The 14,319-nt window shown below is 33.2% G+C and overlaps 1 protein-coding gene across 3 annotated transcripts; it reads left to right on the top strand.

The window, feature by feature from the left end:
• The first annotated feature begins 1,075 nt into the window (after window positions 1-1,075).
• On the top strand, window positions 1,076-13,983 carry LOC143450553 (calcium/calmodulin-dependent protein kinase type II delta chain-like). 3 transcript variants are annotated; one of them, XM_076951155.1, is made up of 20 exons: window positions 1,076-1,225; window positions 1,401-1,495; window positions 1,734-1,828; window positions 1,911-1,970; window positions 2,362-2,416; window positions 2,533-2,598; window positions 2,758-2,830; window positions 3,016-3,118; window positions 3,254-3,337; window positions 4,032-4,126; window positions 4,308-4,430; window positions 5,629-5,712; window positions 6,691-6,733; window positions 6,913-6,950; window positions 8,109-8,144; window positions 10,933-10,974; window positions 12,009-12,054; window positions 12,384-12,551; window positions 12,783-12,894; window positions 13,084-13,983. In XM_076951155.1, exons 2-20 carry the CDS (start codon window positions 1,425-1,427, stop codon window positions 13,199-13,201), a joined length of 1,512 nt encoding a protein of 503 aa, XP_076807270.1. In that variant the 5' UTR covers window positions 1,076-1,225; window positions 1,401-1,424; the 3' UTR covers window positions 13,202-13,983. The 3 variants fall into 3 exon arrangements, with proteins under 3 accessions (XP_076807270.1, XP_076807285.1, XP_076807277.1); XM_076951162.1 differs by lacking the exon at window positions 8,109-8,144 and having other exon boundaries at window positions 1,081-1,225; XM_076951170.1 differs by lacking the exons at window positions 8,109-8,144; window positions 10,933-10,974 and having other exon boundaries at window positions 1,078-1,225.
• The last annotated feature ends 336 nt before the right edge of the window (window positions 13,984-14,319 follow it).

Below are 14,319 nucleotides of genomic sequence, written 5' to 3'. Positions count from 1 at the left end.
TGCGCTTATGCCAAACTCTGCTGACTGACTTGCTTGCATGTGCCACCCCTTCCACTAGGCTATGGCTTATCTGTATCATTGTCCTGACTGGAAAGTAGGCTCACGGCATTCTTTGACAATAAATTATGATGGCGTGCACTGAAGCTTCAGTTCTTTGTTTGTCTATTATAAATTGGCGTTTAAACAACCAGTTTTTCAAAAGCTGTCTTTTTTGAACACCAGTTTACAGATTTATGATAAATCAACGAAGAATTTTGAAGGCTTTAGTACATGCCATCTCACCAAAATTGGCGCCTTTATGCACACAATTACTTGTCAAAAACTGCCATACTTTCCAATTGATCTGATTTCTTTTTCGTTTTAGAGCTCTCGTACTTATACCACTGAAAACACGGCTTTACATTTGGTCTAGTCTTCGTTGCAGACTGCAAAATGTACCACGATTTTGGATGTCCTGCACCCTCGACATCTCATCGAAAAATGTCGTCCTTTCCGTTCCTGATGCTAAATTCAAATTTATACCGGAGTTCTGTAGTCTTGACACTAAAGTAACTTAATAATTTTCACTGTCCGATTATCAATATAGGTTAACCTTGCTTAACTACTTTAAAGTCGCTCTCAGGACAGCATTAGTAAACAGTCTGGACTAATTAAGGACCTGACTCAAAGAATTTTAATTTATTTTCGGTTAAGATTTAAAACAAGCGTTCAAAGACAAAAGGTTATCAATGCCTTCAATAATTCTTGTTAACACACCTCTGAACTTGATTACGCACAAGTACATAACCAAATGATGTTACTATTTGGGTAGCCAGGGTTTAGTAAACAAATGCATCATGAGCTGGGATGGTATCATAATCTTTATCCTTGGACTGAGAAAAGTCTTTACACGACCTAAACTCCGTTGAGCCCCAGTTACCGAGCTAGTCGTTGTGCAAGTTCACATTAATACACATTTTTTATAATATATTTTGCAAGCCCAGTGCTCTAACCATTCGGCGTATGAGCCAACATGATTGTGTGCTTCTGCACTAGACCCAACAGTTGCAACTAAAACTTATTTTGTGTTTAAACATAATTTTAATCTTTACTTAATGAACTTCTACTGTAATGATTTTTCACCGTTATGGTTGTTTACATTATTTTGGTTTATTACTTGATGACCAACGAAATTCCTGAAGATTTTAAACATTTACTATTTATATACATTTGATTCGTAAAAAATGTAAGTTACAATGTTCTTTACCATTTAGTACAAACTCTGGAGTGGAAAACATATTAAAATATTTTTGCAGTAAAAAATGTAAGGTCTAATTTGAAGTGCTAGTCATTGTATTGTTGTCAGAATGTTTTTTTCGCTGATGATGACGCTGATGAGAATGGAAAATTCTGTGTTTCAGATATGTTTTTAAAACCTGATTGAAATGAATGCTGAAACCCATAATCGATCCCATGGATTTACTGACACATACGTACTTGCTGAAGAAATAGGAAAGTATGTAGAATATGTTGTCTTTACTGTTTGCTTTGAATACAAAGTATTGCATAATGCATCTTAATAATAAACATGTTAAGCATTTTTTGTGCTTTGTATTAATTGTAATACTTGCATAGAGTATGCTTAAAATACATTTTTGTCTGCAATGCATGCAAAAAATTTATTTAATTGTATTAAGTTTAGTTTAAGAAAACAAATTAGAAGGAACAAGCATCACTCAAAGTTAATATTTTAGGGGAGCTTTCAGCATTGTGAAGAGATGTGTCCACAAGCAATCAAAGCAAGACTATGCTGCCAAAATAATAAAGACCAAACAGATGGTAAACAGAGGTGGGAATCAAGTTTTGTGGAACTCTAGTTTCGTGTAAGTCATTAAATTCGGATTGTGATTCATTTTATTTTGATCATGCAGATTTACAGAAACTTGATCGAGAAGCTAGGATATGCAGGCAGCTGAAGCATCCCAATATTGGTATATTTAGGATACATATGCTTCAAGTTATTGTTTATCAGAGTATCACCATTTTTTGTTATGAACCAATGCAGTGGTTTTCATTCTATTTTCTTTTGCTATGCCGTGTTGCGGTTAAACTTATGATAATACTATAACGCCGCAGGATGTTAAAGAAAACTCTTCTGCTCAAACTGACATTATAAAAGTAGGTTATATATCCCAAATAGTAAATGTTTAAGAAATATATCCACATAATTATGCATTTTTCCCATGCATTGTCGTAAAAGTTTTTGTTGTGACAGGTTTCAATAGTGTGACAGGTTTTGAATAGTGATGTAAATAAAAAGTTATTTTTAGTTGGTCCTGGTCAGTAATATTGTACATGGCATGTTTTTTTTTATTTTTACAGTAAGGCTTCATGCTAGTATTCCAGAGGATGGACTTCATTATTTAGTGTTTGACCTGTAAGTTATATGCATAATTATGATGATAAACTGATAGTCTGTTCAATAATTAATTAAACTGTTTGAAATAAATTTAATTTTTTACTCTTTAAAAACAACAATGGGTACTATTTTAGGGTTACTGGCGGTGAGTTATTTGAAGACATTGTTGCCAGAGAATATTATAGTGAAGCAGACGCAAGGTAATGATAAATATCCCTTAACACATCTGTTTTACATGTGGATATACAGTACATTGTAAAATTCTTGAGTTTCTCTAAGTGATAATTGCAACATGCCCTTAAAACCCGTTCAAAGTCCTGTTACGAGGTCATCCATTTAATCAATCAACTTGTTTTTAGTCACTGCATTCAGCAAATCCTTGATGCTGTATGGCAATGTCATCAATCTGGTATTATACACAGGGATTTGAAGGTAAATTTACCATATTTCGTTAAATGGCATATCACAAAAATGTAAGTATCCCTTGATCATGTAATGTAAACCAATCTGTTCTTTGACAAAATATATAATGATTGGTTAGGTTATGACACAAAATCTGTGTTGTCCACAAAATTTCAATTTGCCATATTTCTGAAACTTGTATATTATGCCTGCAGCCAGAAAACTTGCTGTTAGCCAGTAAAGAAAAAGGTGCAATTGTAAAACTTGCTGATTTTGGGCTTGCAGTTGAAACGGCTGATGACCAGATCCATTGGTATGGTATGTGGATTATTAATTTGGAGAAAAATTATGTCATGCTTGTCACTGATGGAGTCTTGGGTAGATAATGTATTGTACACTTAATTCATTTCTGAAATTCAACGAAGGTCTATGGTAATGCTCATTTCTTTGTAGGGTTTGCTGGTACTCCAGGATACCTTGCTCCTGAAGTTTTAAGAAAAGAACCTTACGGAAAACCTGTTGATCTTTGGGCTTGCGGTACTGAATTTATTCTTTTGTTGTTGTTGTTGTTCTTTTTGGTATACTGTATTATATAATTATGATATATTAAGGTAAACATAAGGGCTATATTTTATCATGAGGACTGCATATTTTACAATGAATCCTTTATAGTGTAAATAATTGATTTTTATCGCTTGATGTATATTTATGTCAGTTTGATGTCAGTCCAGTTTTAGATGGATTTTGTGAAAATTAAGGCATTATTAGTATATTTCATTTGAATTGTTGAGCGTATTTATTTTGCCTAAGATTTCTTAAACACAATTCAAGGTATCGATTGGTTAAAGTATATATAGCTACTTTTGTTATTTTTGTTAACAAAAAATGTATTGTTATTCTGATCAATGCTGCCACGTGATACCACCAATGTCAACAGACTCTTTTTTTCTTTTTTTTTTAATTTTTGTTAGGTTTTGAATTGAAATGTGGTATTGGTTATCTGCCAGCTGTACATTAAAGCTGTATTTTTGTTTGTTTATGGAAGACTTTATTCCAAAAGAATTAATTATGACAAACCAATTAAATCATGCCTTGCACATCATGACATCAAATCACCCCTTTTGCGTCAAAGACTTGAAACGTTATTCCTCAGGCTTGGGCAGGAAGTGGCTATTGCCGTTTTGACATAATGATCAGTACAATTATAATCAATATTTTTCCTATTATGCAGGTGTCATTCTATATATCTTATTGGTTGGATATCCCCCATTTTGGGATGACAACCAAGACAAATTGTATGAGCAAATCAAGAAAGGTGCCTATGATGTAAGCATGTAGGCTTCTCTTCTAACAATATTATCTTTGTGTAATGTTCTTTGATGGAGCCATTTATTTCACAAAAACTCATGTATGTATCATTTGTTATCTGACTGCTGTACCTTAGCAATGTTTTACTTAGTTATGTCACCATCCATGAGCACAACATTGTGTATTTGATTCTATCTAGTTTCCATCACCTGAATGGGATACAGTGACAAAAGAAGCAAAGGATCTCATTAAACGATTACTCACAATTGATACCAGTGAGAGAATCACAGCATATGAGGCATTACGTCACCCATGGATTAGTGTAAGTAAAAATGTTTGTGTATTCTAATCTAATACACAAATTTGACTATGACATCAATTACGATGATTACATTCTCACATCGAAGTGTTGACTGAAGTGGATGAATTATTGAATTAGTATTAGGAAAATATGCCAGCTAACACATCAAGCTATTTTTCAGATGGTTTGTTTGGTGGAAATGGCTTGTCTTAAGTATATAATTTTCAATTTTGGTTAGCAAGGCTTGATCACACTTTTGCTTATAAAGGGATTTTTTTTGCTTTTAATGTTTTATCTGTATTTGTGGCATCAGTTATGCTCTTAAATTGATTTAATATTTCCATTAGCCAGTTTGTTCTGAATAATGCTTTTTACTGCTGTTATTTCTAAGTTGCACAATGGAGTATTTCTTTTACATATTCATGCATAATTAAAGTTGTAGTATATATTTTTTATTTACTCTCTACATATCAATGTTTTGTAAAGTGATAGTGGCACTGTCATGCCTATGTGGAAGGCAAGTTGTTACTAAATATGCCACACCCTGAGAAACATACATTCTTTTAAAACAATTAAATCCAAGTTTTTAAGTCACATTTCTCAATACATTATATTCTTCCTCTTTGATGTTAGGTGTAATTTAGCCATTCATTTATAATTAATTTATCAAGAAATGGTAGAAAAAGCAGTCTAGATCTTTGTGATAGAGCAATACTGTGCAACTGGTGTGGCGTGAAAACCAGTGTGAAATGATCATATGCTGCGTAACACAAACTTAAATATATTTTTGTATTGCAAACATGATGCTTTTGAATTTTCTTTTTCTTACAACGTGAATGCCATTTTAAAATAGCCTCAGCCACTAATAGCGGTCATTTTGACCCTTATTTTTATATGTTCTAGTTGTATTTTAGTCGAGATGTGCTGCTGGCTTTGAAAAATATACCACATGTGTAAAAAGGTTGTAGAGCACTGTGATAAATTAAAAATTTATCATTGTATAATTTGCTTTTCGTAAGTTTGTAAATAATTGATGCAAAAAATGGGCAATCAAGTGATAAGATGTAGGGTGCAGGACTGTAGGTGTGAGAGTGTAAAATTGCTTTTAAAGGCGGGCAAAGGTGTCAATTCAATTTAAGTAATCTCTTTCATAATCATATAGCTTTATCACTTTTGACCTTTTCATATGTTTGTTTATTTTGATATTTTTTATTACCAGCAACGTGAAAGGATTGCTTCACACATTCACCGACAAGACACCGTCGACCAACTTAAAACCTTCAATGCCCGAAGAAAGCTTAAGGTAACATGGTTTGAGTTTTATCTTCAAGGGCCACAACTATAATCAGCAATTATTGCTGATTAAGCTGTAGTCTTTATTACCAGCTCCAGTTACTTGCCATTAGCTTTTCTCCTTCAAGTTCTTGGTTATGGTTTGCCGATGTTAGCCATATATCGGTTTCACTTTTGTCTCCCAGCAAGTGTACATGTTGTGAATAAATTAATTAGAAACAAAGGGGTTTGTAGATAAAATTAAGCTTGAGATTTTTAACTTACCATCAAGCGTCATTCCGTGCTTAAGTCATTTTTGATTAGTTTTGTTATTTGCTTTATCGTAGCAAGTCTTTTCGTACTCAGCTTGGTGCTAACAAACATGACTCGGAGCCACTTTTTGTTGCAGACAGACAGCTGATACTTTACGATGTCTAAATATAAATTAGTGATATTAAAATGGGATTAGGTCAGTGCAATCACAATTAAGCCAATAATAAATCTGGTTAATAGTCCAATAAGAGTTTCCTTTACTATTATATGAAAATCAAAGTGATGAAAATAAGTGTCTGATTTCTTATCTTGTTAATTGAATGGGTGTGGTAATGGATACTAATAACAGCAACACACTATCGACATCTTGCTATCTTGAATAATGATGGTGTCGATACTGAAGTGATAATCTGTGGTTAATTGATTTGTCTCTGTTTGGATGAATAGTTCATATGCTGCAATTTGTATTTGAGTGGATGCAGACAAAATCACACTAGAACCAAAGCAGACATGTTTACATTTGCTAAGTCTAAACCTTTGTTTACAAACGTTATATTCCTAGCTTATAAATCCTACCTAAAAATTAATGAATATTTTCCGGTTAGTTAAATTAAAAAATTTCAAGAGCAAGATAGAAAAAAGAATTCTTCAACCATTTTTGCCTGTGTTTGGTGCGTTATTAAAGTGCATTGTTTCTTGTAAGTTGAACTGACATAATCTTTACTGTTGTTTTTAGGGTGCTATTCTCACTACAATCCTGGCAACAAAAAACTTCTCCAGTAAGTATGGTTATGTTTAGTGTCTTGTAGATCTAAAAGTCTTTCTGTAACATAGGAGTAGCGTATTATTTTGTTTTCAACTTTTCATATAAATTGTAGATTATAGCATATTAGTTTTCAATCAACTGTTTATTGATGAAAATAAACATAAAAAGTTTAAAATCTCTTAAAATTTTTAGCTCGAAGTTCTCTATCAAAAGCTAAAGATTCTAACAAGGTTAGTAGCAAAAGACAATTTTTTGGATTTAATCTCTGTATACACGCACTACATATTTAGTCTCTTAAGTTCATGGATTTTTTATAATTGCCACTACATTAATCAAAGCGCTTACAACTGTGTTTTATTGTAATGTATCTACATGATTTAGCATCCAAGCATGATTTTATTCTTCATTTAGCCAATTTTCCATGGCTTACTAACGTCAGTATTGCCAGCAGTAATTGTAACAGGTTTATCGGTAAGAACTTGGAATCTATAATGGCATTCATCTCGTGAATCAGAGCATAGAGGCAATCATGAACATACACTACCTAAAGTAACAATCAAAATACATGAAACATCTCCGTAGTAGAGTGTTTAATGAATGTTTTAAAGTTCACATTTTCTTCTTGCTTGAAAGTGAATATGGATATTTATTTTATGCCATATATATAGTTTGGTATATATACCAGTTATCATGACTCTCAAAAGCCGTTTGGATAATATTTTTCAAGACATTTTGTTGGCTTTTTCACCTGCACCTTGCTTGGCATAGTGTGGTTTACAGCGTTAATGTAAGAGTTTTAATATGCTGTATCTCAAAAGATGAAGGAAATGATGTGAATGATTCATAAAATATTAATATAAAATCATCAGTGGGCCGAACCGGATTATTGTGCTGAAAGTAGAAACAATTTTGTGCTGCATATAGTGAAGCCCCATGTTTCGTTATTAATATGACAGTTTCTTACTGCAATAAGCATTGTTGCAACCGGATTTTTGTTGTGATTTACAAGTTCATTTTCAAAGAAAAAACTTCTTGTTTGACATAAGACCTGCTCTATGTTTAAACATCTCCTATTTATATAATGCTTTATTAAACAGTTCTGTGATACTTGCCTAAATAGGGTATCATGTAAGATAGACTTGTTTTTGAATTTGCCTGATCAAGTTTGTTGAATCGATCAGCGTATTAAAGATTTTCTTCTCTGCTAACCGCATGAATGAAATGGCAGTTTTTTTTCTGGTAGAAATATATGTAATATTTTCTAACCTAGGCTGAAATAATGAAATTCCACTTTAACTAAAGTGCAAATTAATTCAGACATGTAATGCAAGTTCCTTTTGTTTGTTTTCTGCATTGTATGTGTCAACCACTGACATTAAATAACATAGCCAACAAAGCGGAAAAGAGAGCATTCGCCTGATTCGGTGAGAGATATTTTTATAATTTTTACACGAATTAAGTTTCAAAGTCATTCTACAAAGCATGTCGCCAGTTATCTTTTGACCTTCCTTTGATATTGTATTTGTGCCTGGCCTCTTTTGCTTCCTTTTGCCCACTTCTTGAATTAACTGGGAACAGTCGCAAAATCATTTGTTGATATAAGGGACACTATGTCGATAATTTGCATGGGATACATCAACATTTTTCAAGTTATGTTTTCTGTTATTTAGTGCTTTAGTAGTTGAAGCACTAACAGATTATATAATGTATTAACCTTAATACACTGACTTTCAGTCTTAATTTTTTAGTCATATGCTATCTGACGATTAACTGATTTAAGCAGTAACGTGTTTGCTGGGAAATCTGTAAGGTGTTTTTCGGGTATACTTTGTGATAGTTACGCGTCATTGTTACAAAGATTAAGCCTACTTCAGTGTACCCTATTTGGCTTTGGAAAATATGTCCAACCCATGTAAAGACACGTAAAGTAAACGTACAACTTAATCCCTTCCTGTACACCTCTCACTCTCTCTTTAGCAATGGTATTGAATTGCTGGTTACTGGGTTCTTGTCAACTTGACCTAAGCTGCAGAAATGTGAGGTTCAAAGCTCACACTCAATGGTACATGTTGTTGACATTGAATAGCATTTCAATTACTAACTATCATTTCATTGAAAATAGCATTTATATACATGTTGATGCTAACATTTGCCTAATAACATTATATCAGACATCTTAAATATTTACATTTTATTTTCATGTCATTTTGTTAACCTTTAAAAGATTTTCGATCCATGCATGTCATTTTAAGAGTGATCTGATTTTCTAAATGCCATGGTTTAGCGATACATTCAGTAGGTTAATATTTGTTTTTGGATTCAGATCCACCAGTCATATTTGCAGCATTTCCAAACTGAGACAAATAACACACATTGCTTAGGGTCAGCAAACTTTGTCTGGTTCGGCCCACAGGAGTATTTTTAAGCAAAAAAAAACTAGTCAAACTTGTTTGTGTAACTGGTAATCAACTGTATCTGTGAACAGCCAACATGTTGTGTATAGCTGCAAATTAGCAATTATTTATCTGTTAGATTGCAATTTTTGATATATATAATTACTTTCTGATTGATTGGCAGTATTTCTTGCGTTTGAAAGTTGTACTTCGCATGGTGCCACACTTTTTTCATTAACCTTTATTTCATCTTGAGTTGACATTAACTATCATGACATACAAATTTTTATTATATACTCTTATGGCAAATATTGTAACCAACGAAAGCCACATTTTGGAAATTATTTTCAAAAACATTTGTTTGAAATGAATGCAATTTTTATGCTTCCATAGTTTGTATGAATGTAATAGTAAATTCACGATGTTTTACACATTATGATCTATGGACACAAGTGCATTTGCTATGAATTCTAATCTATCCCATTTCTTGAAGCGCTAATTGTGTGTCTCCTTCTCTTGATAAACATATGTCTATTTATACTTGTATCCATGATGGGATTATGGATGGTTTCTATTAATACAGCAAAGTACCATTAGGGACCATTGTGGTGATGTAAATGGAGCCTTTGGTTGTTGAAAATGAAGCTGTGCTTAACAGCTACAGGCTAATGGTGTTTGCATAATGCCCAACTATTGTGCACTTCCATCAACAAAACTGCATTTGCATGATAAATGCGCTTTCATTGATTTACCTCACTGTTTTCTTTGGGCACCATGCTCTATTTTCATCTGTGCTTTTGTTAAATAATGATGTATGGTGTTTGTTATCAATTGATAATGTGCAGTGTGTATGAATATGTTCTTGTAGGATTTTATTTAAATATCACTTATTTTGTTTTGGTAATTTGATTGAAGTATTAATATTATGCTTGTCCAGACATGTGCATAAACACAAACCAGCTTTTGACATGTTTATCAGGAATAATATAACCCTTCTTTGTAAATGGTAATTTCCTTGTGTACTCTTTGTGTTGCTTGAATCACAGTTGTCTTGGAAGTGCTATAAAGGTTTAAGTTGTTTGGTTTGTGAGGCACTAAGAACTCCGGCTTTCGCACAGATCGGTAATCCTCTAGGTTGGGTAGAATGTTTCTTTATGTGTGTTACTGTTATGCTTGTCCTTTTTTGAATTGCATTACCTTTTTGAGTGCATAATACTAAATCAAACTTTAATTATTCACTATAATCATCAGTCTGTCTACTATCTAATGTCATATAAGTCTGAAAGTATAATGTATAAAGAGTTCTGGGTAGCTGTTGTTATTTGACCATGATGTTTACGTGGTGTTTCTGGCTTCCATTTCCCACTATGCAATACTCAATCCATTTTTCAGCACATGTCAATAATTATTTTTTCTTTGCATAAGTTTTCTTATACATAATTAAGGTTTTCCTTCTAGCGTACCACAAACATTCATTATTATTTGCTGACACATTGTTTTTTTTGGCATTTTTCCTATATTTTTTGATTTCCTTGGCGATAAACATAAATTGACTGAGAATAAATTGTCTTTTTGCTGAATGACTTGTGAAATTTGGACCCCAGAGGTTGAATACTTAAGTCCATTGACGAGCATCAATACTATCAATTGATTTTACACTGTTCCCGGCCACAAATCTTTTTTCTTTCTTTGAAACTAACTGTTGGTTTTGTTCTGTATGTTGCTGCATTGTTAATTTTTTTATGCTTGGAATATGTGTGTCATGATTGGCACAGTTGTTGTAGCTTTGTTTTTAAACATTTGATTTTTCATTCTAAAGGAACCCCAGTCACAGGCTACTGTTGTACGGGCCACCACTAAGGTTTGTACCACCTTAAAACATATTTTTACAATGATATTTGCACTTGTGACTGCTATCTGCTTGCTCGTTTTCATCTTGCATGGATGCATTTTGAAACTAGCAATATATTCAGTAATGTGGCATGCTGTAAAATATGTTATTGAATCTATGTGAGTAGTAAAATACTATTGCTTTCGAACTGTGCCGTCTGCTAGTCATGTTCATGTAGGACATGTTTTTAACATAGTAATGTAGTCTAATGGACTATTCTGATTTTGCATGCTAGAAAAAATTCTTAAGAAAGTAGTATAGCCATTTATACTCTGTTCATGTTATGCACATTGTCATTCAGATCTTCATGGTGCTTGCATTCTTTGTCACTACAACATAATTGTTTCTTCATACAAAATAAAGAATTAACTAAGTATGATATTAGTTTAATATTTCACAGCAAAGATAGTTATGCATTTTTCCAGTCAACAAAGCATTTTCAACAGAACATGCATCACCCTTGAATTAATAAAAGACCTACATTCATATTATTTCTGAAATCCATTACATTATTGGCTGTTGAGGAATTTTGTATTGTAGTATTTAAAAAAAAAATTTTTGTATCAGCAAGCTACTTTCTTTTGCTTGTTCATAAATAATATAATGAGAATGTTATTTGAGATAAGCGTGTTTATTCCTGTCATGCACTTACATCTTGGGATAGATGGATATTTGCCAGGAGGTGGTTATCAAATTGTGTGTTGGAGCGTTTAATTTCAAATTACCTTACCATGCTTGTTGCTCATGTATTCCTGCTTATAAACCAAATTGTATGTACGTTACGCATGCTCCATTGATAGTATTCAACATTATTGCATGTCAGTTTTAAAATATTTTATTGATTAGTGTAATATATTATTGATTAAGGCCATATTTGCTGAATGTATATGTGGTATAGGAGGTGATGCGACGATAGCATGAGCATTAGTGCCATTAAATGTGAATCTAACTGACCTGAAATAAGTTGTGATTTCAAAAATTTATTTACCTCAATTTGTATTTAGGCTTCAGGGGAGAATGGCTCTGTGACAGATGATGAAGAAACAAAAGGTGAAATTAATTGCTTTTTCTACTTAAGATATGAAAGACAATGGCTAAGAATTTACATATCTCAGATTTATCAGTTAACATTTTAACTTTCACTAATTTCATTCACATTCTAGTTTGCAATTACAACAAAAATAGATTTCAGCATTATAATTCGAAAATGTATACCAATTCTCATGAATAGGGGAAAACGGCAAACATTCATCTTTATGATATGGCAAATCGGACACCCCAAACATTGTTCATTCAAAGTTTCTGTTGTGTATGTTGTATGGTATCCAAGTGTATAGGTAAATTAAAAAATGATTTTACTTACCATCAAAAACTTTCAGCTCGCAAGAATGAAATATTGCATGCAACTGACAAGTTGATTCAAGCAATTAACAGTGGAAACTATGAAGCATACTCCAAGCTATGCACAAGTGACCATACGTGCTTTGATCCTTTGTCAATGGGCAATCTGTTACATGGGCATGACTTCCACAAATTTGTTTTTGCCAGTAAGGCTATGCTTTGTTCAGCGGAAATACTTCTTAATCTCGCGAATTGATTAAAAAATTTAACGCTAGCTATCTACAGTGGCTGTAATTGACTATTTATTGTAGTTCAATATGAACTTGGTTTGGATGCTCTCACAGTACTTTGCTGAATTACCTTAACCTTAATATTAACATGTTGCATAATGCTAATAAGTCCGTATTTATACTAAAAATTTGTATGATTTTGCACAGTGCCAAAAAACGTTCAGTCAAGAAAGAGTACTATTCTGTCGCCTCACACAGTGTTACTTGGAGACAACTCAGCGTACATAGCATATATTTGCTTAACACAGATTATTGACAGGTAAATATTTAACTATATTTTGAATGGCATTGTAGCATTTTTACATATGACCAAAATGTTAAAAAGAAGAAAACTGTTTCATTTAGCCATGTGTTAGATTTTGTGTCCACTCTTGAACCTGTACATACCACAGAGACGTTACAATTTTATTAGTTTAAATTTCACATAAGCATCATTTACAATACGCAGCACTGGCCATGCCCACTCGGTTCAGACTGAAGAGACAAGACTGTGGCGTCGCGTAGATGGGTCGTGGAAGAATATCCATCTTCACAGGTCAGAGAGCACGACCTCAGCCCGGAAGTAAGGTTTGGGACAGAGCAAGTTTCGGTCTCAGCGACGAGATATCATCGGGTCGTCTTATCACTCAAAACTATTTTGTCAATATTTTTAATTCAACATTTTGCTCTTGATCGCTTAGATGCAGGCCCGTTTGTTCGGCGTTGCCTTGAAGATTGAAATAGACGTTTTTTGTTTGTACATTAGCTTTGAACCGATGAAGTATCTAGCTCAAATTGTTCTTATTTATGAACCAAACTTGTACCATATATATATATGATCATTTCTTGAACGATTATAGTCGCGGTTAAATGTAGTTTGAGCATGGTCTGTGACATGATTACTTGAATCAGGTTGCTTCTAATGGAATTCTTAATAGTGCTTTTATGAAGTTAATTATTAATTGATGTTGCGATGTTTTCATGGGTAGTCCCGTAACCTGTTTCCGTTAGATTGCATGCAGTTTTAATTACATGGCATTTTTACATTTATGCATGAAGTGTTTCTGTTCATATCTATATAATTTTATATCTATCTATATATCCGAAGAGAGCTTCTTAATTAGGCACATCATTTTTCGCTTTTTAACCTGTATTAATCACGTTGCAATTGTTTGCCTTTGCCTGCTCCTGGCAAGATGCTAGTGAGATTATTATTTCTTAGCCCATATTCTGTAATTTCAAAGCCCCGGAGCATGCGCTTGATGCAATACACCGATTCATTAATTGTCTAAGTCACTTGGATACAGCTTAATGACTCATTTTTTCGATTTACCGCTTGTTTTGGGTAATGAAAAATATGTTGTAACGATCGAGCCGTGATTTGTGAGTGTTTCCAGGTGATCAGCAATTGAACTTCAGTTTTGAATTCATTTCCAAGCTTCTAAGCAAATAACACGTTAGATGTCGCAGTTTTAACTTGGTTTATCTTATCATTGACCTTGGTGATGTGATCAAGTGACTTTTAAGATTAGATTGTCAGGTTTTTACTGTCAACTGTATATATCGGTTTTATTATCAAGTAGGCTAATTCTACCTGTTCAACTGGAAGCTGTCTTTCTCTTTACCAGAATTTAATCGTCGCATCATGTCAGTTTGACACTTCTACCGTAATATCTTTGGAAAGGAACAAGAAAAGCACTGCTGG

This window comes from Clavelina lepadiformis, chromosome 1, assembly GCF_947623445.1.
Source record: "Clavelina lepadiformis chromosome 1, kaClaLepa1.1, whole genome shotgun sequence".
NCBI lineage: Eukaryota > Metazoa > Chordata > Ascidiacea > Aplousobranchia > Clavelinidae > Clavelina > Clavelina lepadiformis.
The sequence above is the reverse complement of the archived record's forward strand: the minus strand, read 5'-3'. Positions and strand labels throughout refer to the sequence as shown.

Coding starts and splice junctions, on each gene's coding strand:
- LOC143450553 (XM_076951155.1), top strand. CDS start 1,425: ATGAATGCTGAAACCCATAATCGATCCCATGGATTTACTGACACATAC. Junction 1,971..2,361: donor GCTGAAGCATCCCAATATTG/GTATATTTAGGA, acceptor TTATTTTTACAG/TAAGGCTTCATGCTAGTATT. Junction 3,338..4,031: donor TGTTGATCTTTGGGCTTGCG/GTACTGAATTTA, acceptor CCTATTATGCAG/GTGTCATTCTATATATCTTA.